The sequence below is a fragment of the Amblyraja radiata genome, chromosome 35 (genome assembly GCF_010909765.2).
Source record: "Amblyraja radiata isolate CabotCenter1 chromosome 35, sAmbRad1.1.pri, whole genome shotgun sequence".
In the NCBI taxonomy this organism is placed as follows: domain Eukaryota; kingdom Metazoa; phylum Chordata; class Chondrichthyes; order Rajiformes; family Rajidae; genus Amblyraja; species Amblyraja radiata.
The window spans coordinates 11,600,210-11,624,619 of NC_045990.1; the positions used below are offsets into that span (position 1 = coordinate 11,600,210).

General features: G+C 48.5%; 1 protein-coding gene across 2 annotated transcripts in view; it reads left to right on the forward strand.

The window, feature by feature from the left end:
• Positions 1-23,198, forward strand: part of LOC116991955 (adhesion G protein-coupled receptor E1-like) — an 84,713-nt gene extending 61,515 nt beyond the window's left edge. For both annotated transcript variants that reach the window (XM_033050966.1, XM_033050967.1), the window contains 7 exons: positions 1,183-1,386; positions 2,600-2,820; positions 6,889-6,955; positions 13,872-13,963; positions 15,582-15,750; positions 19,033-19,161; positions 22,926-23,198. In XM_033050966.1, coding sequence (XP_032906857.1) covers positions 1,183-1,386; positions 2,600-2,820; positions 6,889-6,955; positions 13,872-13,963; positions 15,582-15,750; positions 19,033-19,161; positions 22,926-22,955 — 912 coding nt within the window. In that variant the 3' untranslated portion in view covers positions 22,956-23,198. The remainder of the gene's footprint in view (positions 1-1,182; positions 1,387-2,599; positions 2,821-6,888; positions 6,956-13,871; positions 13,964-15,581; positions 15,751-19,032; positions 19,162-22,925) is intronic.
• Positions 23,199-24,410: the final 1,212 nt, after the last annotated feature.

The window sequence follows — 24,410 nt, forward strand, 5'->3', positions numbered from 1 at the left end:
ATTATTTTATGTCTATGTTTTAATGTAGTTTTTGTTATTTTTGTTGGGGTATGTGTGTGGGGGGGTGGGGGTGGTGTGGGGGGGAGGGGGAAACTTTTAAATCTCTCCCTGCACGGGAGACCCGACCTTTTCTTTGTCGGGTCTCCGTTGTCGTTGGGGCTGCAACGAGGAGCGGCCTCCAACATGAAGACCGGGGACTCCAGTGCCGAACTCACCTCACCGTCGCGGAGCTGGCCGAGTCCAGAGCGGGTGGAGCTGTGGTGGACGCTGCTGCTGCGACCCGACCCCCGGAGATTCGGTGGCTGCAACTGCGGGTTTGGCGGGCGGCACCGGGAGCCCGCGGGTCCCTGGAGGGAGACCGCTTTTCGGGGCTTCCGCAACGGCGACTTCTCCCGCCCGAGTTGCGGGGTTGAAGAGCTCCTGGAGCGGGGCCTTACATCACCGCCCCGCGCGGCTTGGAATGGCGGCGGGCTGCGAGCGCGCGCCGGGGGCTCTAACACCAAGACCCGGTGCGCGAACTTGCATCACCCGGCGTGGTTTAATGGCCACGGGACAATTCGCCATCGCCCGCCGGGGGCTTTGACTTTGACTCTGACATGGGGGGGGAGAGTGCAGTGGAGAGAAAAGTTTTTTTGGCCTTCCATCACAGCGATGTGATGGATGTTTATGTAAAATATGTTGTGTCTTGGGTCTATTTGTTGTAATGTATGGCTGCAGAAACGGCATTTCGTTTGGACCTCAAGGGGTCCAAATGACAATAAATTGAATTGTATTGTATTGTATTGTATTGTATTGAATATCCACACTGCCACCTAGTGTTCTATCATCTACAAACTTTAGACTTTACTTTAGAGATACAGCGCGGAAACAGGCCCCTCGGCCCACCTAGTCCGCGCCGACCAGCGATCCCTGCACACTAAAACTATCCTACACACACTAGGGACAATTTACAATTATACCAAGCCAATTAACCTACAAACATGTACGTCTTTGGAGTGTGGGAGGAAACCGGAGCAGCCGGAGAAAACCCACGCAGTTCACAGGGAGAACGTGCAAACTCCGTGTGGACAGCACCCGCAGTCAAGTTTGAACCCGGGTCTCTGGCAATGAACCTGTGAGGCAGCAACTCTACCACTGCGCCACCGTGCTGTTAGGATGCTCACCCTGTTATTCTTCTTCCAGGACCCCTGGCATCTGCGGAACCTCAGCCTGATCTCCTACATTGGGATCAGCATCTCCCTGGTGTGTCTCTTCATTTCGTTCGTCACCTTCTTGGCGTGCCAGGCAATCCAGGGCACACGGACCACCATCCATGCTCACCTGTGTCTCTGCCTCTTCCTCGCTGAGCTCTTGTTCCTCGTTGGCATCTCACAGACCAGCAACAAGGTAAGCTGTCACACTCATTCAGTGTAGGGAGGAACTGCAGGCGCTGGTTTAAACCAAAGAGAAACAAAACATGCTGGAGTAACTCGGCGGGACAGGCAGCATCTCTGGAGAGAAGGAATGGGTGACGTTTCGGGTTGAGACCCTTCTCCATCAACCCCCCATCAGTCTGAAGAAGGGTTTCGGCCCGAAATGTTGCCTATTTCCTTCGCTCCATAGATGCTGCTGCACCCGCTGAGTTTAACCATATAACCATATAACAATTACAGCACGGAAACAGGCCATCTCGGCCCTTCTAGTCCGTGCCGAACACTTATTCTCCCATTTCTCCAGCATTTTTGTGTACCTTCATCAGACTTGCTTAGTTTAGTTTAGTTTTTGAGATACAGCACGGAAACAGGCCCTTCGGCCCACCTAGTCCGAGCCGCGATCCCCACACATTGACACTATCCAACACACACACTGGGGACAATTTACAATTTATACCTAAGCCAATTAACCTACAAACCTGCACGTGTTTGAGATGTGGAAGAAAACTGGAGTACTCGGAGAAAACCCACGCAGGTCACGGGGAGAACGTACAAACTCCGTACAGACAGCACCCGTAGTCAGGATTGAACCCGGGTCTCTGATGCTGCAAGGCAGCAACTCTACCATGTGTACGGTGGCGCAGCGGGTAGAGCTGCTGCCTCACAGCGCCAGAGAGCCGGGTTATATCCTGAACTCGGCTGCTCACTGTGTGTGTGTGTGGGGTTTGTACGTTCTCCCCGTGACCTGCGTGGGTTTACTCCAGGTGCTCAGGTTTCCTCCCACATACCAAAGACGGTACACAAAAATGCTGGAGAAACTCAGCGGGTGCAGCAGCATCTATGGAGCGAAGGAAATAGGTAACGTTTCGGGACGTTGCCTATTTCCTTCGCTCCATAGATGCTGCTGCACCCGCTGAGTTTCTCCAGCATTTTTGTGTACCTTCGATTTTCCAGCATCTGCAGTTCCTTCTTGAACACATCCCAAAGACGTGCGGGTTTGCAGGTTAATTGGCTTTGGTATACATTGTACATTGTCCCCAGTGTGTGTGTGTTGGATAGTGTCAACGTTAGATGGCCATGAGGAGAGTTCTCCCACCCTGTGGTGGAAGTGAGTGTTGGGGATGTCCGTTCTCATGTTGGTGTAGTGTGGGGGAATGTTGTGTTCACGGAGTCTCTCTGCCCTCCAGGTGCTGTGTGCGGTGGTGGCTGGATTCCTGCATTACTTCTTTCTCACCGTCTTTGCCTGGATGTCTCTGGAGGGAGCCCAGCTCTACCTGATGGTGGTGAAGGTTTTCAACGCCGGCTGCCTCAGAAAACGCCACATGTTGCCGGTCGGCTACGGGCTCCCGCTGCTAATCGTCGGCATCTCCGCCGCGGTGTACCGGCAGGGCTACGGCACCCCCAAACAGTGAGTACCGCCGTCTTAGAGCGAGCAACAGCGCTGAACGGCGGCATGGTAGAGTTGCTGCCTCACAGCGCCGGTGACCCGGGTTCAATCCCAACCACGGGTGCTGTCTGTACGGAGTTTGCACGTTCTCCCCGTGACCCGCGTGGGTTTTCTCCGCGATCTCCGGTTTCCTCCCACACTCCAAAGACGTGCAGGATTGCAGGTTAAATGGCTTCCGCAAATTGTAAATTGTCCCCACAGTGTGTGTGTAGGATGGTGTTAGTGTGCGGGGATCGCTGGTCGGCATGGGCTCGGTGGGCCGAAGGGCCTGTTTCCGCGATGTGCCTCTAAACTAAACATTTGGAGAAATAGATGGATAGGAAAGGTTTAGAGGGATATGGGTCAAATCCAGGCTGGTGGGACTGGTGTAGATGGGGCATCTAGGTCGGCATGGGCGAGTTGGGCCGAAGGGCCTGTTTCCGTGCTGTGTCTCTAAACTAAACTAAACATGTGGAGAAATAAATGGATAGGAAGGTTTAGACATTCCAAAGGCGTTTCCTTGACTACGGTTTAATAACCCCGAAAAAACTTATACTCAACTTCTGGAAAAAGATAACGGTTCCTACAATGAAGATGGGGATCACAGAAATGACCGAGACACTACATTTAGGAAAAATAAGGCTTGTTTTGGATGATAAATCTGACCAATTCTCCAAAACATGGTCTCCTTTCACAGAATTTCTTTAACAATAGAATGGTCAAACACAAATTTAAAACTGATGCTTGGGATGGGTGAGGGGGGTGGGGTGGGGAGGGAAGGATAGTGGAGCATATCTCTGTCTTTTTTATTTGTCTCTCACTTCTTCGGCAGTTCAGAGGTCTTTTCTTCTCTCTTTTTTGTATATTTCTTCTTTCTCTTCATTCTTTCCTTTTTACTCTTTTCCCCCCGATTCACTTATCTCTTCACCTCTGCCTATCCTTAGCCCCACGTCCCCCTCCCTTTTCATCTGTGCATGAATTGCCTCATATTGTGTTTTGAATTGAATTCTGTCTTTAATTTGTGTACTAGTCATGTCTCTACTATTTATTTCATTCCCCTTACATGTTTTTCCTCTACCTGCTAAATTTTTGCAAGGTGTCCTTGAGACTCTTCAAAGGCGCCCATAAATAAAATTTATTATTATTATTATTATTACTTATCAGTTAATAAAATGTTAAAAATGAAGCTGTACGAAAATTGTATAATTGTTAAATAAATATTTTTAAATAAAAGGAAAGGTTTAGAGGAATATGGGCCAAACACGGGCTGGTGGGACTGGGGTAGATGGGGCATCTAGGTCGGCATGGATGAGTTGGGCCGAAGGGCCTGTTTCCGTGCGGCGTGACTCTACGACTGTACGTGTGTTTGCTTTCTCCGTCTGGGTAGAGATTCTGCAACTTGCAGCAGAAACTCTCACTAGAGGTTTTACTCAGACTGCAGAGAGCTGACCTAGCAGCAGCAGCAGAAACCACACCATGTGAGGAGAAGAGGTGACCTACATCTCCGCACGCTGCCTCAGATGCCACCGCTCTGGGCTGCCATCACTTCCTTCCTGGCAGGCTGTAGCGCGGGGCTAGCAGAGAGACGGCCCCCAGTGTCCTGGCCCTCCCCCCCCCCGCGTGGACCTGCCAACACCGTGCAGTTGGTGTTGGATCATGCCGTTTGATGCAGTTTATAACAAGAGGAATTGAATATAGGAGCAAAGAGGTCCTACTGCAGTTGTACAGAGCCCTAGTGAGAGCACACCTGGAGTATTGTGTGCAGTCTGGTCCCCTAGGAAGGACATTCTTGCTATTGAGGGAGCGCAGCGTAGGTTTACAAGGTTAATTCCCGGGATGGCGGGACTGTCATATGCTGAGAGAATGGAGCAGCTGGGCTTGTACACTCTGGAGTTTAGAAGGATGAGAGGGCATCTCATTGAAACATATAAGATTGTTAAGGGCTTGGACACGCTAGAGGCGGGAAACATGTTCCCGATGTTGGGGGAGTCCAGAACCAGGGGCCACAGTTTAAGAATAAGGAGTAAGCCATTTAGAACTTTTTCTCACAGAAAGTGGTGAGTGTGGAATTCTCTGCCGCAGAGGGCGGTGGAGGCGGGTTCTCTGGATGCTTTCAAGAGAGAGCTAGATAGGGCTCTTAAAAATAACGGAGTCAGGGGATATGGGGAGAAGGCAGGAACGGGGTACTGATTGGGGATGATCAGCCATGATCACATTGAATGGCGGTGCTGGCTCGAAGGGCCAAATGGCCTACTCCTGCACCTATTGTCTATTGACAGAGCAAGCCCCTCACCGATCCATCCACAGTGTGCTCTGTACATGTTCTACATGGACATTCTGGGCTGAAGAGAATACTCCTGTGCTGTACTGTTCCACAGTCAATGTAAATCAGGACAGGAGTAGGGGCTGTTAGTCTTGCTGACTGGGTCAAAGGGAGAGGCCATTCAGCCCCTGGGCTTGTTGATTCTGGATCTAATACTCTCTCCCTAGTCTGGTTCAGTAAACCATTGAGTTGAACGCTGGAGTCCAAACCCTTCTATATTTGTACACAAGACCGCAGGATCTACGCACTCGAGCCCTCAGCAGCCTGGCGCAAACAGAACGGAAGGAAAGACAACCAACACGCCCTAACAAAACGATCGCCCTTATAAACCCCTACACAGTGGCGCGAAAGAACAGGAGAATAAAACCCCTACAAACCAATCATAGCGTCTATTCAGTACACAGAAACAAAGTAAAGACATATCCAGTGAGGTAACCCCTGTGGAACGATCACAGACACGGAACAAGTGTTAGTGCATTGAAACGTAAAGGGGCTGTCCCACTTGGGAGACCTAATTGGCGAGTTTAGAAGAGTTTGAAAAAATGACATGTTGAAGACCTCCTTCAACTATGTTGAAGACCAGCTTCGACTATGTTGAAGACTAGCTTCGACTAGCTATGACTAGCTACGACTAACTTCGGGAAAATTGGACACCGAATAGTGGAGAGTGAAGACAACCTCCTTCGACCTCCCTTTGACTATGATGAAGACAATCTACGACCACCTTCGACTACCCTAGATTACCTACGACTAACATGCCAACCTACTACGACCTACTATGACTAAACCTACGAGTAAAAAAAGTATCTATTTTTTTCCATGGCGACTTTTTTTTACTCGCGGGCATTTTTTAACATATTAAAAAAAACACTACGACCTAGCTGAGGCCCCGAGTACACGGGGACTACTCTCGAGCATGAAGGCGAGTTACAAAGACTTCCTACGACTTCGTGTCGACCCATGCTGCCAGTATGCGTCGAGTGCTAACTCACTAGAACACGCGGATTAGGTCGCCCAAGGCCCTTAACACTCACCCAGACTGAGTGGCGACAGGTGGGTCACATGTGCAGAAGCTTCCTGGAGCTTCCTCAGAGGTCCAGACTTCATGGCGACAGCTTGGTCATATGGGCCTCCAGCACCTTGCAATGTATTGCCACTGTCAGTGAAGCCCAGTCTGTCACAGACACCTGCCATTTCCCAACGTACTCAAATCCCTGCATATCCACAGGCTAGCAGAGGCCAGTGGGCCGAGTGGCTGGTTTCTCTCTGTACATACATGATGTATCGGCAAGGCCAGCAGCATAATCAACGACTGCTCTCTAGCTACTGATAGGATGGTTCAGTTGCCTGATAATAGCTGGGGAGAAACTGTCGCTGAATCTGGAGGTGTGCGTTTTCACACTTCTGTACCTCTTGCCCGATGGGAGAGGGGAGAAGAGGGAGTGGCCGGGGTGAGACTGGTCCTTGATTGTGCTGCTGGCCTTGCCGAGGCAGCATGAGGTGTAGATGGGGTCAATGGAAGGGAGGTTGGTTTGTGTGTGTGATGGTCTGGGCTGCGTCCACAACTCTGTGCGGTCTTGGGTGGAGCTGTTCCCAAACCAAGCTGTGATGCATCCCGATAAAATTGCTTTCTGTGGTGCATCTGTAGAAGGTCTCTGCATCAGTTGCAGGGAGACTCGGCCTGCTGAAGAAGTGCCCTCTAACAGCCTGTCTCCTTCCCTTTGCAGCTGCTGGCTGTCCTTGGACAAGCATTTCCTGTGGAGCTTCCTGGGCCCCGTCTGCACGATAATACTGGTGAGGGGCAGGCAGGGTGGTGGGTGTACAGTGGTGGTGGTGGTGGGGAGAGGGGCCGCACAGGGCTATTGGGAACCACACGCTGAAGATGGGTGCAATTGGGGAAAGGATTCACCTTGGGGGTGTGGGTGGAAGAGTCTGGGAGATAGGCGGGGTCTGGATCGGGGGGGTCACATGATGAGTTCTGGGAGAGGGGGAGGTTCACATTGTGAGATTCAAAATCAATCACAAACTCTTCAGAGACAAAATCAAAGAAAGGGTGTCCCTCCTCTATCATCCTCTAGAGACACACAAAAATGGAGGTTGTATCTATCTTTTTATACCTTTCTTCACTATGGTCACTACCTCATGTCTCCCCATCGAGCTTCGTCCAATCATAACATAAAGCCCACATTCCCACGAGAACGTCCAGAAACGTCTCGGAACATCTCCTGACGTCAAAGGCTTCTGCTGGAGTTTTTATCTGTTACTTCTTTATCTAGAAGTTCCCTCTGTCCTGTATATTGTTACTTTCTTCGACCAGCAGTCTGGCTTCTGCTGACACCTTATTTCTTTCTAAGTTATAATTTTCAGAGTTCTAGTATAAATCAACCATCCCTATTAACCCTTCTCTCACAATCCACCATTTTTCTTTTTGCTACGCAACTCTTGATTTATACTATATCTTCCTTTTCTAGTGCTAGCAGCAGATTCTTCGCCTCCCTATCCTCCTCTCGCTAGTCATACTGTGTTCTGAAGGCCATCATGACGGTGCTGTTCTTTGTCAGGGCTGTCTCTATAAATCGCTGAGCCAGACCCCGTGCGCAGGGAATGATACAACATCCGAATAGGCACAAAGTCAATGGTTCCTTCCCTTCACGCACAGTCCATGGGCTGATATTGTCCGGTGGGGCCTCCACAGGACCCTTAAATCGGCTTGCGTGTGTCCACCCTTTTTCTTTTTGTTCGTACTGCTGTCTCGGTGATTAATAACACAAGGTAGGGTCCAGTCCACCTAGGTTACAGCTTTTCTTCCTTCCATGATTTTACAAGATCCCAGTTCTCTGCTTTCACAGAATGGAGTGGCAAGTCGAGATCGGGACTCTGTGCCAGCAGCCCCTTGGTTTTTAATTCTGTAATAGAACGAGATACTGCCAGTAAATAGTTCCTTAAGAAAACATCACTACCCTCTATGGTGGGTATTCCTTCTCTCTTTCCCCAAATATCTAACTCGTTCAACCTTTCTCTTATAAATATGCCTACCAAAATTATACACCATACTCCACAATTGACCTCACCAATACCTTGTACAATTTAACATTACAACCCAACTTCTATAAACAATGCTCTGATTTCAACTTCATTCCTCAATTCACAATCTTTTACCATGTACGTCTAATTTGAATTGTCCTGCCAAGATGTATCACACTTATCAACATTAAATCCATCTGTCATGTTTCAACCCACTCTTCCAAATGACCTAAATCTCTCTGTACACTTTTAAAATCTACTTCATTATTCACAACACCACCTATCTTAGTATCATCTACATACTTCTTAATCTATCTTACCACACCAACATCCATTTTATTGATTCACATGACAAACAACAGTGGACCCAGCACACATCCCCGAGGTACCCCTCTAGTCATTGACCTCCAACCTGACAAACATCCATCCACCATTACTCTCCCTCATTTCCCATACAGCCACTTTTTAATCCATCTTGCTATTCCTTACTAACCTCTTCTTAACCAACCTTATTTCCTTATTGAACCTTGTCAAAGGCCTTACTGAAGTTCACCACTTTAACCTCATCAATTTCCCTAATAACCTCTTTTTTTAAGGTAAAAAAATCAAGATTAGTCAAATATCACAATCACAAATCCATGCTAATTCTTCCTAATCCTACCCTATTTATCCAAATCCCTATAATATTGCCTTTAGTATCCTTTCCATTATTTCCCACCACTGATGTCAAACAACGTTCTTGTTAAAACTCTACTCTTCTTTGTCCTCTTGTTCACTTACCTCAGGGCTATTATCTATTCGTACCTGCAGGACAGCCCTCATGTAATTATTGAAATTGTACTAGGTATCTCAACCTTCTAAACGAACATCGGTCGGTGATTTAGAAAACTCATACATACACCTTGTCTTCAGGTTTAAAGGGTCCTTCCTCCTGGTCCATTTCCGACAGCTTTTACTTTACCTGTTCATAAATAGACTTGTATATCATTATTAACTGTTTCATATACTTTTTTTTTTTTTAATTCGATCTGTAACTGTTCCAAACTCGGTCCCCTGCAGGGACTTCTCTATTGTGCCACCCACGGCTGGTTAGGTTGCATGCAACATTTCTTCAGTGCCAATGGAAGAGCATTACACAAATGTTCCATTTATTCTTTTCATCAAATGAAAACAATCCGTTGTCAAAGCTGATTTCTGTAGGTTTACCAAACCTCTTAATTACCTTATTCATCATAAACGACACTGTAGTGTTTATACCTAAATTGATTCAGACTTACCCTGGACATCTCTTCCAGATGCTGTTTCAGCTGCTTTGTCTGCATTTTAATTTAACTTCTTTGACATGTACTTTTTCCGTTTCACCATACAATTTCAACATATTTTCCGACCTAGTCTGAACTATATCCTGCCTTTCCCAAGGTCATCATCTGCTGTCTTATATTCTGAAGTATTTCTATCTCTCTCTCTCTCTTTACTTGTGGAACAAACCAACAAATTGTCCACATCAGCAAATACTTTCTAAGGGTATAACCATATAACCATATAACCATTACAGCACGGAAATAGGCCATCTCGATCCTTCTAGTCCGTACCGAACACGTATTCTCCCCTAGTCCCATATACCTGCGCTGAGACCATAACCCTCCATTCCTTTTCCGTCCATATAACTATCCAATTTATTTTTAAATGATAAAATCGAATCTGCCTCCACCACCTTCACTGGAAGCTCATACCACACAGCTACCACTCTCTGAGTAAAGAAGTTCCCCCTCAACTTTCAACTCTGCCTTTCCCATCTAATTTAAAAAACCTACCTCATCCTAGCCTTTCTTGACATCCTTCCTTAAATCCCTTCCTCTCTCTTGGGGACCCCAGTCCTGTTAGGGCTTATCATCTCCAGATTAATTTCACTCCTGATAGGACTTTTCGAGGAAAAGTTCCCCAAGACATGTATTATTGGCATGTAATTCTCTGGCCCCGCTTGGTTCCGTCATAGGACTCACTTGTGTCAGTTCATCACTTATTTCAGTCTTTTCAACCAGGGGCTTTGTTCATTGACATTGACCGCAGAGACCAACTGTTTACTGATTCTGCTTGACTTTAAGAAGAATGGCTTCCACCACAATAGTTCATAATATAATGTTCATCAACTGGTTGCCTTCTATTTCTTGCTCATTTTCAACTCTCCACCTTTTCATTCCCCTTTGTTCCTTGGGGTTCACCTTAAGTGGGTAACATTTGCTGAGGGGCCTGCATACCCTCGGTCATGACGGCATCCAACCAGAAGATGGCGCTGTGGCCGGTAGTCATGCTGCAGTGACGGCATCCAACCAGAAGATGGCGCTGTAGCCGGTAGTCAGGCTGCAGTAACAGCAGCTGAGCTAACGGTGGCGCTGTTGCCGGTAAGTTTGTGAACGGCGGCCATGTTTGTAGTCTATTGCCGGTCATTGTAACAATTTACATAGTGGTTCCCACCACTTCACCAATGGTGCCTTCAAATCTTCCATGGCCAACAATCGTCCCACGTTCTCCTCCTCCAAAGCCCTAATCCATTTTTGTTTTCTCGTTTTTTTTTAGCCCTCTCAGTTCATGGGTGCTCCAAGGGATAATCTGTCGTCTTACTTCTGTTTCTCTGTCTGTCTCTCTCTCTCTCTCTCTCTCTTTCTGTCTGTGTCTGTGTGTCTCTCTCTCTCTCTCTCTCTCTCTTTCTCGACGCTGAATAGATTCAGGACGACATGGCCCCTGCTTGGCCAGCCTTCACAAATGGGGCAGCAGCCCAACCCCACGGTGTGCTTGTGGCACTCCCTTACAACACATCATTGAAGCATGCCTTCAACAAAGACTCAAAGGAGGACTTGTCACCCTTCACACAGCAGATCAAGAGGCAACTGCTTGGCTAAAGGATTTTGCATTCGCTAAATAAATAAAATCTCTCTCTCTCTGTCTGGCTGTCTCTCTGTCTGTGTTTCTCAACTTGAATGTCTACCATAAAACAACATAAAAGCTGGTCATGTTTCATCAATTAACTTATTTCCAGTTAACTTTACTGACAAGAAATCTAAAAGAACATCAAGAAACGATTTTTACAACTTCTCTTTTTCAGGTTACCAGGATACAAAGAGTTAATTTTTGCAGCTTGTTCGCAATCCCCCACGGCCCAAACACAGTGGGAATTCCCACCTCCGCCACGGGGCGTCTGTGTTCATAGAAACATAGAAACATAGAAATTAGGTGCAGGAGTAGGCCATTCGGCCCTTCGAGCCTGCACCGCCATTCAATATGATCATGGCTGATCATCCAACTCAGTATCCCGTACCTGCCTTCTCTCCATACCCTCTGATCCCCTTAGCCACAAGGGCCACATCTAACTCCCACCTCGCAATTTTACAACTTGCTCATTTTAACCATTTGTTCCAAACCGGTTTTCAAACAAATCACTTTGTTTCATTCTTACTTCAAATAGATTATTCAATTTATATTTTCTCCCTGCCTGCACTGTTGTCCCCGGCCTTTGCCGTCTTCTATCACATCCCCCTTTCGCGGCCTCTGCCGTCTTATCTGCTACTTTCGGGAGTAACTCCCTTATCATCCTGTCTCAGGAATTTTCCTGTCTCTCAGGAATTGATCTAACTGTTCTCGTCAGACCTAATGAATCTTCAAGGAGGCAAACTCCCTTCCCCCTCAGGGTCCTCTCCTAGGTACCTCCCTCGGGTCTAATTTCTACCGAACTTCTTATCTTCCCCTTCTGCCCTTTGACTCCCCGTCTTGTTGGCCAGGTGATCTTCGTCCACCCCGGCCCCTGTCTTCTCTTTCCCTTGGGTATTTTGGCCCCCTCCGGCTCTGCATTTTCCGTGGACATCTCATGCCCATATGCAGCTCTGCATTTTCCGTGGACATCTCCTGCCCATATGCAGCTCTGCATTTTCCGTGGACATCTCCTGCCCATATGCAGCTCTGCATTTTCCCCAACTGACTATACCTTATCATTGTTGGCTTCTCCAAACCCTGGGTATTTCCTGCCCTCCAGGGTCCAGCATTTGCCCCAATTGGGCAGAATGCGGGGATTTGGCCCACAGCCTTTTCCCCTCCCTTCTGGGTTTGCCTTGCAGCCCCCTGAATCCTTCAGGGCGTTAACCACAAGGTCTTTACAATCGCCCAGGAAGTACTTTATTAGTCATTGTTCCTACCTGGGTCTGTGCACAGAAATTGCTCGATTGACTTTTCGCGATTTCCAACCACTCCCACACTATCACTTGTTTCTCGTATCTCTCTGTGTGGTCCTGGATACTACTGCTCAAACAGCTGGCGGCAAGCAAGGAGTCTGAGACTGCTGAACTCAGCAGGGTGCACCTTCCCTTCGTCCGTCTACTCCCGTCAGCTGGCTGGAGTAATTGATCCCGGAACCGAGCCCCCATCTGTGAGATGCAAAATCAATCACAAACTCTTCAGAGACAAAATCAAAGATACAAGTTTTCCTTTATTACATTTCTGCGCAGAAAAGGGTGTCCCTCCTCTATCATCCTCTAGAGACACACAAAAATGGAGGTTGTATCTATCTTTTTATACCTTTCTTCACTATGGTCACTACCTCATGTCTCCCCATCGAGCTTCGTCCAATCATAACATAAAGCCCACATTCCCACGAGAACGTCCAGAAACGTCTCGGAACATCTCCTGACGTCAAAGGCTTCTGCTGGAGTTTTTATCTGTTACTTCTTTATCTAGAAGTTCCCTCTGTCCTGTATATTGTTACTTTCTTCGACCAGCAGTCTGGCTTCTGCTGACACCTTATTTCTTTCTAAGTTATAATTTTCAGAGTTCTAGTATAAATCAACCATCCCTATTAACCCTTCTCTCACAACATGATGGACAGAGTGGTCATGTGATGCGATCGTGTGACACGCCTGATCATGTGATTGGGTGATCATGTGACAGGGGAGATCTTAAGGGGTTGGACAGGCTAGATGCAGGAAGATTGTTCCCGATGTTGGGGAAGTCCAGAACAAGGTGTCACAGTTTAATGATAAGGGGGAAATCTTTTAGGACCAAGATGAGAAAGTCATTTTTCACACAGAGAGTGGTGAATCTGTGGAATTCTCTGCCACAGAAGGTAGTTGAGGCCAGTTCATTGGCTATATTTAAGAGGGAGTTAGATGTGGCCCTTGTGGCTAAAGGGATCAGGGGGTATGGAGAGAAGGCAGGGATGGGATACTGAGTTGGATGATCAGCCATGATCATATTGAATGGCGGTGCTGGCTCGAAGGGCCGAATGGTCTACTCCTGCACCTATTTTCTATGTTTCTATGTTTCTATCACAAGATGGGCCGTGATCATGTGACATGAGAGCGATCACGTGACACGGGCGGTCTCGTGACTGGGCCTGGGAGAGATCACATGATGGGGCCCGATCATGTGATGAGCAGTGATCACGTGGTGGAAGGGTGATCACATGACTGGATGATCACGTGATGGGAGAGGGGTCATGTGATGGGGAAGTGACCACATGGGGAGTAGTCGGCATGGGCAAGTAGGGCTGAAGGGCCTGTTTCCACACTGTATCCCTCTATGACTCGAAGCTGGAGTAACTCAGCGGGACAGGCAGCATCTCTGGTGAGAGTGGATGGGGGACAGTGGGGTTGGGAACCTTGTTCAAGGGCCGATTGTAACTGGTTCTCTCCACTTTCAGATCAACATTGTGTTCTACTGCATCACGCTGGTTAAGCTGGCAAAGAGGATGTCCACGCTGAAGAAGGATAAGACCCCACTGAAGAAGATCAGGTAATGGATGCTGCCAGCGAGCGTTGCATTCCCCTCTTGTGGCCCCACAGGCCCTTTGGCCCATCAGGTGCATAGCATCTCTCTACCAGAACATCTTGCTAGCGTTTGACGGCACTGGGCCTGTACTCGCTGGAGTTTGGAAGAATGAGGGGGGACCTCATTGAAACGTACCGAAGAGTGAAAGGCTTGGATAGAGTGGATGTGGAGAGGATGTTTCCACTAGTGGAAGAGTCAAGGACTAGAGGTCACAGCCTCAGAATTAAAGGACGTTCTTTTAGGAAGGAGATGAGGAGAAATGTCTTTAGTCAGAGGGTGGTGAATCTGTGGGATTCTTTGCCACAGAAGGCTGTGGAGGCCAAGTCAGTGGATATGTTTAAAGGCAGAGATGGTGCCCAAAATTGCTCACAATATTCAAAATGTGGCCTAACCAGCGCCTTATAGAGCCTCAGCATTACATCCCTGTTTTTGTATACAAAAATAGAATAGAATAGAATTACCTTTATTGTCATTCAGACCTTATGGTCTGAACGAAATTTCATGGCTGCAGTCATACATACAATAATACAATAATAAACAACACTAAACACAAATTAACATCCACCACAGTGAGTCCTCCAAGCACCTCCTCACTGTGGTGGAGGCAAAAATCTTAGGGCTGCAGTCTCTTCCCTCCTCTTCTCCCTCTGCGCTGAGGCGATACCCCACCGGGCGATGGTACAAACAGTCCTGCGGCTCACCAAACCCCGCAAACGGGCCGGCTCAAACACCGCGGCCCTGGTGGTCGAAGCTGCCGCCCTCCAGTCCAGCGGATGCAGCCGCTGGCCCGCGGCTCAACCCCGGACTCAGGTCACCGCCGCCAGAACGCCGTCCCAGCCATCGGAGCACCGTTCCAGCCCCGAGCCGGATCGCCCTCACGTGAGTGCCGTTCCTCCCTCGAGCTGGGCCGCCCCGACGGGAGCGCCATTTCATCCTCGGGGTGGGCCGCCCCGACGGGAGCGCCACAGCCCCTCACGGGGGAGTCTCAGCCCCGCGCCAGGCCGCCCTCACGGGAGCGTCACAGCCCCTCACGGGAGCGCAGTTCCAGCCCCGAGCCGGGCCGCCTTCACGGGAGCGAGCCCAGGGCAAGTCCTGACTGGCTGCCTCCGGAGTCTCGAGGTTGCCAGCTCCGCCATTAGGCCTCAGCGCAGAAGGAGGCAGAGAAGGGGGATACGACAAAAAAGTCGCATTCCCCCGAAGGGAGAGACAGCAAGCCCCGTTTCAACCCCCCACCCCCCCCCCCCCCACATAAACACAACCTAAAAACCAAAAACTTAACTAGACAAAACGAAAAAAACCAACACAAAAAAGTAAAAACAAACGGACTGCAGGCGAGCCGCTGCTGCCAGGGCAGAGATAGATAGATTCTTGATTAGTACGGGTGTCAGGGGTTATGGGGAGAAGGCAGGAGAATGGGGTTAGAAGGGAGAGATTGATCAGCTGATGATTGTATGGCGGAGTAGACTTGATGGGCCGAATGGCCTAATTCTACACATATCCCTATGACCTTATAACCCTAATCAGCTCTCTCTGTTATCTCTCTGTTGTTCATAACCTCCTGCCTTTCCCGCTGCATCTCCAGATCCTTCACGCTGGCGGCAATAGCTCAACTGTTCCTCCTGGGATGCACATGGATATTTGGGATTTTCCATTTCCGGGAAGAAACCATCGCCATGGCTTATATATTCACCGTCATCAACAGCTTCCAGGGAATGTTCATCTTTATCCTCCACTGCCTCCTTAATAAACAGGTACGAACGCACCGCACGTCACTGTAACACTGATACACCCCTCACCTCCTTCGGCCCACCGATTCCACGCCGACCATCGATCGCCCGTTCACACACTAGTTCTATGTTATCCCACTTCCTCATCCACTCCCTGCACACTAGGGGGCAATTTACAGGGTCAGAGGGTCAGTTAACCTACAAATCCGCACGTCTTTAGGATGTGGGAGGAAACCAGGGCGCCCGGAGAAAACCCACGCGGTCACAGGGAGAACAAACAAACTACTGGACATTCAAGATTCAAGATTCAGGATTCAAGAGAGTTTATTGTCCTGTGTCCCTGACAGGACAATGAAGTCCTTGCTTTGCTTCAGCACAACAGAACATATAGGCATGACTACAGAACAGATCAGTGTGTCCATATCTATATTACTAAAAGTAAGATCTTGACCGCTTTTGACTCACTGCGATGTAATTTCCGAGAGAATGCCGCCACTTACGGCCGTCATTTTTGGCCACCTCACTCAGAGCTCCCACCGCTGGACTGGACCAGAGGATTTTTCCCATCGATGAAAAATCAGAGGGATATTAATGTTTTTTTTAAATCGCCATTCTCTCTGCTGCCCAGTCTCTCTGTTGGGTGACCAGCCCTCCCGTGTGATGCTGGGACCCAACGGGTCCCACTTAGTCTAGTACCATTATATAAATATATACATTATCTTACACCAAACGTTGTTCCCTTTATTCAGTACCTGTACACCACGGACAGCTCGATTATAATCATGTCTAGTCTACCAAGATAGATAAATTATAGATTAGAGTCAGTAGATTACAGGCTGAATGAATAGCATGCACCAAAGAAGCTTTTCACTCTACCTCAGTACACGTGACATTAATAAACAAAACTAAATTCCACATGGACAGAAGCGGAGGTCGGGATCGAACCTGTGTCTCTGGTGCTGTGAGCCAGTGGCTCTACCCAATGCGTTACTGAGGCGACTGCACCGTCTCAGAATGCCTTGCTCTTCGAAGAGTGCATTGTTTCAGAAACTTTCCCAGTGCCAGAGACCCGGTTTCGATCCCGTCTACGGGTGCTGTCTGTACGGAGTTTGCACGCTCTCCCCGTGACCTGCGTGGGTTTTCTCCGAGATCTTCGGTTTCCTCCCACACTCCAAAGACGTGCAGGTTGCCGGTCAATTAGGTAGATTGTAAGTTAATTGGTAAATGTAAAAATTGTCCCTAGTGTGTGTTAGATTAGATTAGATTAGATTAGATTAGATTATACCTTTAATAATCCTTTTCAGGAAATTACAGTGCCACGACAGCTTCAAGACAGACATAACACCACACATTTCCTCAAATGGCTTCCATACTTAACAAGTTAAAATACGTTAAAATACAAGTTAAAATACAATTAATTTTTAAAAAGTGCAGTTATTTATGCGCATTATATAATCTTATAGCAGCTGGTAAACAGGACTTCCTATGTCTCTCAGTTTTGCACATTGGTGCAATCAGCCTCTGACTGAAGATGCTGCTCTTGATCACCTTCAGGGCATGGAGTGGATGAGTGGGGTTGGTCATTATAGAACTTCTTCAATGGGTTTCGGCCCGAAACGTCGCCTATTTCCTTCGCTCCATAGATGCTGCTGCACCCGCTGAGTTCCTCCAGCAATTTTGTGTACCTTTGGTCATTATAGAACCTAGTTTGTTCAGAGTTCTGGCCTCTGCCACCTGCTGGACCGTTCGTTGCTCAGCCCCGACCACTGAGCCGGCCTTCCTGATTAGTTTGTCCAGTCTGTTTTTATCCGCTATACGGACGCCATCTCCCCAACAGGCCACAGCAAAAAACAGAGCACTGGCCACCACTGAATGGTAGACACTGCACAGTAGGGGTTGGCAGATATTAAATGACCTCAGCCTCCTTAAAAAATACAGTCGGCTTTGTCCCTTCCTCCATATGACACTTCCAGTTCAGCTCACTGTCAAGCTGCACCCCAAGGTACCTGTGATTAGCGACCACCTCCACCTCAGTGCCCTTAATGGTGATCGGCGTTGCTTGAGTCCTCCTCCTCCCCCTCCTGAAGTCCACAACTATCTCCTTTGTTTTTTTGGTGTTAAGATGGAGGTTATTGTGTGCGCTCCACTCCACAAAGTTACTTATTATGTCTCTATACTCCTCCTCATTGCCCCCTTTAATGAGGCCGACAACAGCTGTATCATCCGAAAACTTCTGCAAAAAGCAGCTGTTGGTGTTACATTGGAGATCCGCTGTGTAGATGGTAAACAGGAACGGAGCCAGCACAGTTCCTTTTGGAGCCCCTGTGCTGCTCAAGATGGTGCCCGAGACACTGTTCTGTAGGCGCACGTACTGTGGTCTGAGGGAAAGGTAATCCAAACACCACAGTACCAGTGATGGATCCACTTTCATCTTCTCCATCTTCTCCCCTAGCAGTCGGGGCTGAATTGTGTTGAAGGCGCTTGAAAAGTCAAAAAAAGTAATCCTTACAGATGCATCAGTAGTGTCCAAATGTGTGTACACCCTCTGCAGCATGTAAATGAGGGCATCATCGACACTGATGTTAGGCTGATATGCAAAACTGTAAAGGATCCATTTGATTTGACACACTAGTCCTGATGTAGGAAAGGACAAGTCTCTCAAATGTCTTCATTATATGTGAAGTGAGCGCTACTGGTCTGTAGTCATTATGGAGAGTGGGATGGGTCTTCTTTGGAACAGGTACCAGGCAAGATGTTTTCCACAGCCTTGGAACCCTCTGTAGACGCAAGCTCAGGTTGAACAGGTGTGTTAGAATACCACACAGCTCTGAAGAGCAAGTCTTCAGTAGCCTTGGGCTGGTGTCATCAGGCCCCACTGCTTTCCCTGGCTTCAGTCTGTCCAGCATCACCTTGACCTGAGCAGTATGAAGAGTCATGGGTGGGGCTGCCGGTGGAGTGGGAGGTGGAAAGAGGGGACTCCGTACAGGTGACATCTCAGGAGTGATGGAGAGAGGGATGGGAGGTGGAGAGGAAGCAGCAATGGTCAGCAGACCAGGTGGGGGAGGCTGGGTTGGTGTGGAGCCGTCAAATCTGTTGAAGAATCTGTTCAGATCATCAGCCAGACTCTGTTCAACTTAGATAGTGTTAGTGTGCGGGGATCACTGGTCGGCATGGACTCGGTGGGCCGAAGGGCCTGTTTCCGTGCTGTATCTCTACACTAAACTAAATGGAAACAAGAGGAAGGAAGGAGAATGCAAATTCTGACTTTTATTCTGCTTTGCGTTAATTTGCATTTTATATTTTTAGGTACGGGAGGAATATTGGACATTTCTCACCGGAATCCTTGGCTTAAAGGGCCCGCAGTACTCTGAGTTTCCTGTCAGCTCCTCTGTACCTTTGTGCAGTTTACAGCAGAGGCACCCCTCCATCAAGCAGGTTGGTTTGCTCGCTAGAAATGACAGCCACAGATTACAGAGATGGATCAATGAATGTATGAATGAATCTTTACTGCAGAATTAGACAGACACAAAATGCTGCAGTAACTCAGCGGGACAGGCAGCATCTCTGGAGGGAAGGAATGTACAAGTGTCAGGGATTATGGGGAGAAGGAAGGCAGGAGAATGGGGTTAGGTGGGAGAGATGGATCAGCCATGATTGAATGGCGGAGTAGACTTGATGGGCCGAATGGCCTAATTCTACTCCTATCACTTGACCTAATTCTACTTTCATTTATGATCTTCTGAATGCGTGATGTTTCGGCTCGAGACCCTTCTTAAGCCAAGTCACAGAGATATTCTTTGTTTTGCAATACCCAAGGTATAGAAACATAGAAACATAGAAATTAGGTGCAGGAGTAGGCCATTCGGCCCTTCGAGCCTGCACCGCCATTCAATATGATCATGGCTGATCATCCAACTCAGTATCCCGTACCTGCCTTCTCTCCATACCCCCTGATCCCTTTAGCCACAAGGGCCACATCTAACTCCCTCTTAAATATAGCCAATGAACTGGCCTCGACTACCCTCTGTGGCAGAGAGTTCCAGAGATTCACCACTCTCTGTGTGAAAAAAGTTCTTCTCATCTCGGTTTTAAAGGATTTCCCCCTTATCCTTAAGCTGTGACCCCTTGTCCTGGACTTCCCCAACATCGGGAGCAATCTTCCTGCATCTAGCCTGTCCAACCCCTTAAGAATTTTATAAGTTTCTATAAGATCCCCTCTCAATCTCCTAAATTCTAGAGAGTATAAACCAAGTCTATCCAGTCTTTCTTCATAAGACAGTCCTGACATCCCAGGAATCAGTCTGGTGAACCTTCTCTGTACTCCCTCTATGGCAATAATGTCCTTCCTCAGATTTGGAGACCAAAACTGTACGCAATACTCCAGGTGTGGTCTCACCAAGACCCTGTACAGCTGCAGTAGAACCTCCCTGCTCCTATACTCAAGGAGCAGGGAGGTTCTACTGCAGTTGTACAGGGTCTTGGTGAGACCACACCTGGGTATGTAAAGGGATGCTACATAATGGGCGGCGACAAATTTACAAAGTATTCCGCAGCAGATTCTCCATTGTTCTCCCCCTCCCCTCACGACGGTTCCCACACGCCGGGACCTCCTGTCTTCTCGCGGTGCGTCCGTCCTTTTGCACCCACGTGACCCGTCCTCGACGACCGCCGCCCTCATCGACCGCCGCACCGACCACGGTTTTAGTCACACAGGCCCTTTGGCCCACCGAGCCCACACCGACCAGTGATCACCACTATCCTACACACACTAGGGACAATTTACATTTATACCAAAGCCAATTAACTTTCAAACTTTTCTGGATTGTGTGGTGAAACCGGAGTACCCGGAGAAAACCCATGAGGTCACAGGGAGAATGTACAAACTCCATACAGACAGCACTCGCTGTATCTCTAAACTCAACTAAACTTGATGTGAGTGTGTGTGTATATAAATATATATGTATATATATATATAAATATATATGTATGTGTGTGTATATATATATATATTGTAAGGCAGAGAATTCCACACTCACAACTCTCTGTGTGGAAAAGTGTTTCCTCATCTCCGTTCTAAATGGCCTACCCCTTATTCTTAAACTGTGGCCCCTGGTTCTGGACTCCCCCAACATCGGGAACATCTTCCTGCCTCTAGCGTGTCCAAACCCTCAATCAAACTCAGCGGGTCAGGCAGCTTCTCTGGAGAACATGGACAGGTGACGTTTCGGGCCGGGACCCTTCTTACCGACCATCGATCACCCGTTCGCACTAGTTCGATGTCATCCCACTTTCTCATCCACTCCCTACACACTAGAGGCAATTTACAGAGGGCCGATTAACATACATTTTTTCCCAGGGTGGAAATGTCCAACACTAGAGGGCGTAGCTGTATGGTGAGAGGGGGGAAAGTTTAACAGAGATGTACAGGGCAGGTTTTTTTACACAGTGGGTGCCTGGAACGCGCTGCCAGGGGTGACGGTGGAGGCAGATACGATAGTGCCGTTTAAGAGGCTTTTCGATGGGCAGGAAGGAACTGCAGATGCTGGTTTAAATCGTAGATCGACACAAAATGCTGCAGTATCTCTGGAGTTAAGGAATGGGTGACGTTTCAGGTCGAGACCCTTTTTCAGACTGACTCTCCTTCAGTCGAGGAATGTTGGCATGGACATTGTGGGCTGAAGGGCCTGTTCCTGTGCTGTACTGTACTACGTTCTATGTTATGGGGAGAAGGCAGGCACGGGTTATTACGCGGTGCTGGCACGAAGGGCCGAATGGCCTACTCCTGCACCTATTTTCTATGTTTCTATGTTCTGACTCCCTGTCCATATATCTATTTGTCGCTTTATTTCTTCAAAAGTCTCCTGGCATCATTCCACAGTGACTTTTGTACTTCACCCAGAGAGAGTCATAGAATGATACAGTGTGGAAACAGGCCCTTCGGCCCAACTCGCCCATACCGGCCACCATGTCCCAGCTACCCTAGTCCCACTTGCCTGCGCTTGGTCCATAACCCTCCAAACCTGTCATATCCATGTACCTGTCCAACTGTTTCTTAAACGTTGCCTCAACTACCTCCTCTGGCAGCTTGTTCCATACACCCACCACGTCTGTGTGAAAAAGTTACCCCTCAGATTCCTATTAAACTTTTCCCCTTCACCTTGAACCTAAGTCCTCTGGTCCTCGATTCCCCTACTCTGGGTAAAAGGCTCTGTGCATCTACCCGATCTATTCCTCTCATGATTTTATACACCTCTATAAGATCTCCCCTTTCGTATCTCACCCAGTACTTCTGTAATTACCAGCTGCATGCGTGTAGTGAAATGTTTTTATCTCATGGTTCAGCGTTCGAGGTCAGTCCCCAGAGTTGTGAGGAAACAACTTGACTCGCGAACGTTGCTGCGCCCTGGCCTAGTTTAGACAATAGACAATAGGTGCAGGAGTAGGCCATTCGGCCCTTCGAGTCAGCACCGCCATTCAATGTGATCATGGCTGATTATCCCCAATCAGTACTCCGTTCCTGCCTTCTCCACACATCCCCTGACTCCGCTATCTTTAAGAGCCCTATCTAGCTCTCTCTTGAAAGCATCCAGAGAAGCTGCCTCCACCGCCCTCTGAGACAGAGAATTCCACAGATTCACAACTTTCTGTGAGAAAAAGTGGTTCCTCGTCTCCGTTCTAAATGGCTTACTCCTTATTCTGAGGAAAGATTGAAAAGACTAGGCTTGTATTCACTGGAGTTTAGAAGGATGAGGGAGGGATCTTATAGAAACATATACAATTATAAAAGGACTGGACAAGCTAGATGCAGGAAAAATGTTCCCAATGTTGGGCGAGTCCAGAACCAGAGGCCACAGTCTTAGAATCATTTAAGACTGAGGTGAGCAAAAACTTTTCTACCCAGAGAGTTGTGAATTTATGGAATTCCCTGCCACAGAGGGCAGTGGAGGCCAAATCACTGGATGGATTTAAGAGAGAGTTAGATAGAGCTCTAGGGGCTAGTGGAATCAAGGGATATGGGGAGAAGGCAGGCACGGGTTATTGATAGGGGACGATCAGCCATGATCACAATGAATGGCGGTGCTGACTCGAAGGGCCGAATGGCCTCCTCCTGCACCTATTTTCTATGTTTCTATGTTTCATAATAGACAGGCAGACTGTCCACACGTCTCTACCTCCTATCTCTTTTACTCTTGTTTCAGAAGTCCAGCAGCAGCTTTGCCTTGGAGTAGTGTGCATCTTCTGACAACGCTGGAGGGGATGGACTTGAAGCACTTTATTACAATGAGTTTACCTGGTGGACCTCTAATGTGAATCCCACCGCGGATACCACACCGCGACGAACTGTGGCCGGAAACCTTCAGGGATTTTGTTTCTTCCACCATTCCTGGTGGGCCGGGAAGGTTTAGTTTAGTTTAGTTTTGAGATAAAGTACGGAAACAGGCCCTTCGGCCCACCGAGTCCGTACCAACCAACGACCCCTGTACACAAACACTATCATACACACACTAGGGGAAATGCACAATTATACCAGGCCAATTAACCTACAAACCTGCACGTCTTTGGAGTGTGGGTGGAAACCGGAGCACCCGGAGAAAACCCACGCAGGTCACAGGGAGAAGATACAGACAGCACCCGTGGTCAGGATTGAACCCTGGTCTCTGCCGCTGCGACTCTACCACAGCCCCACCGTGCTACTGGTCCATTGCTGAATTCGGGAGGAACACCAGGATGGATTGAGCTGGATGCTGGGAAGAAGATGCACGCACAAGGTGTCAGTTCAAAGCCAGAGGTCTATCCTAGGACACAAAGCTGGAGTAACTCAGCGGGACAGGCAGCATCTCCGGAGAAGAGAAGTCTCGGGTCGAGTCCCTTCTTCAGATCTTTTCCATCCTGGGACCCCCACTTTCCTGAAAGACCTCCCACTGCTGTTGCTCCATCCAGGTCACTGAACAATGGTGGTGGCATGGTGGTAGAGTTGTTGCCTCACAGCGCCAGAGACCCGGGTTCCATCCTGACCACGGTTGCTGTCTGTACGTTCTCCCCGTGACTGTGTGTGTGTGTGTGTGTTTACCGCTGGCATCTCCGCTTTCCTCCCACGCTCCAAAGACATGGGGGTTTGTACATTAATTTGCTTCATTGAAACTGTAAATTGTCCCCAGTGTGTGTAGGATAGTGTCAGTGTGCGGGGATCGCTGGTCGGCACGGACTCGGGGGGCCGAAGGGCCTGTTTCCGCGCTGTATCTCTAAAGTGAAAGTGCGATGTTGTGCAGTGATGGTTCAGCACCCAGCGAACGGCTGATGGATTTACCGAGACATTGCAACACCTACCTGCTTCCGCCCAGCGAGCTGGGTGTGGTGGAATGCTGTTATGTGTTCCCCTCATCTGTCTCTGCTCATCTCAACCTTGCCTCCACATCTGGACCTGTGCAGAGGGAGGTGGAACAGCCCGCCAGCTGTGGCCACACCAGCCAGTGGTCTTGTGGTATCGCCAGTGCGAGGGGGTCTGTAAACTGGAGGGAGGGAACCCCAGTGACCATCCAGCTGTGGCTCTGGCACAGGGTAGTGATCCCAGTGTAACACTGGCACAGGGCAGTGATCCCACTGTAACACTGGCATAGGTCAATGGTCCCAGTGTAACACTGGCACAGGGCAGTGATCCCAGTGTAACTGGGACAGGGCAGTGA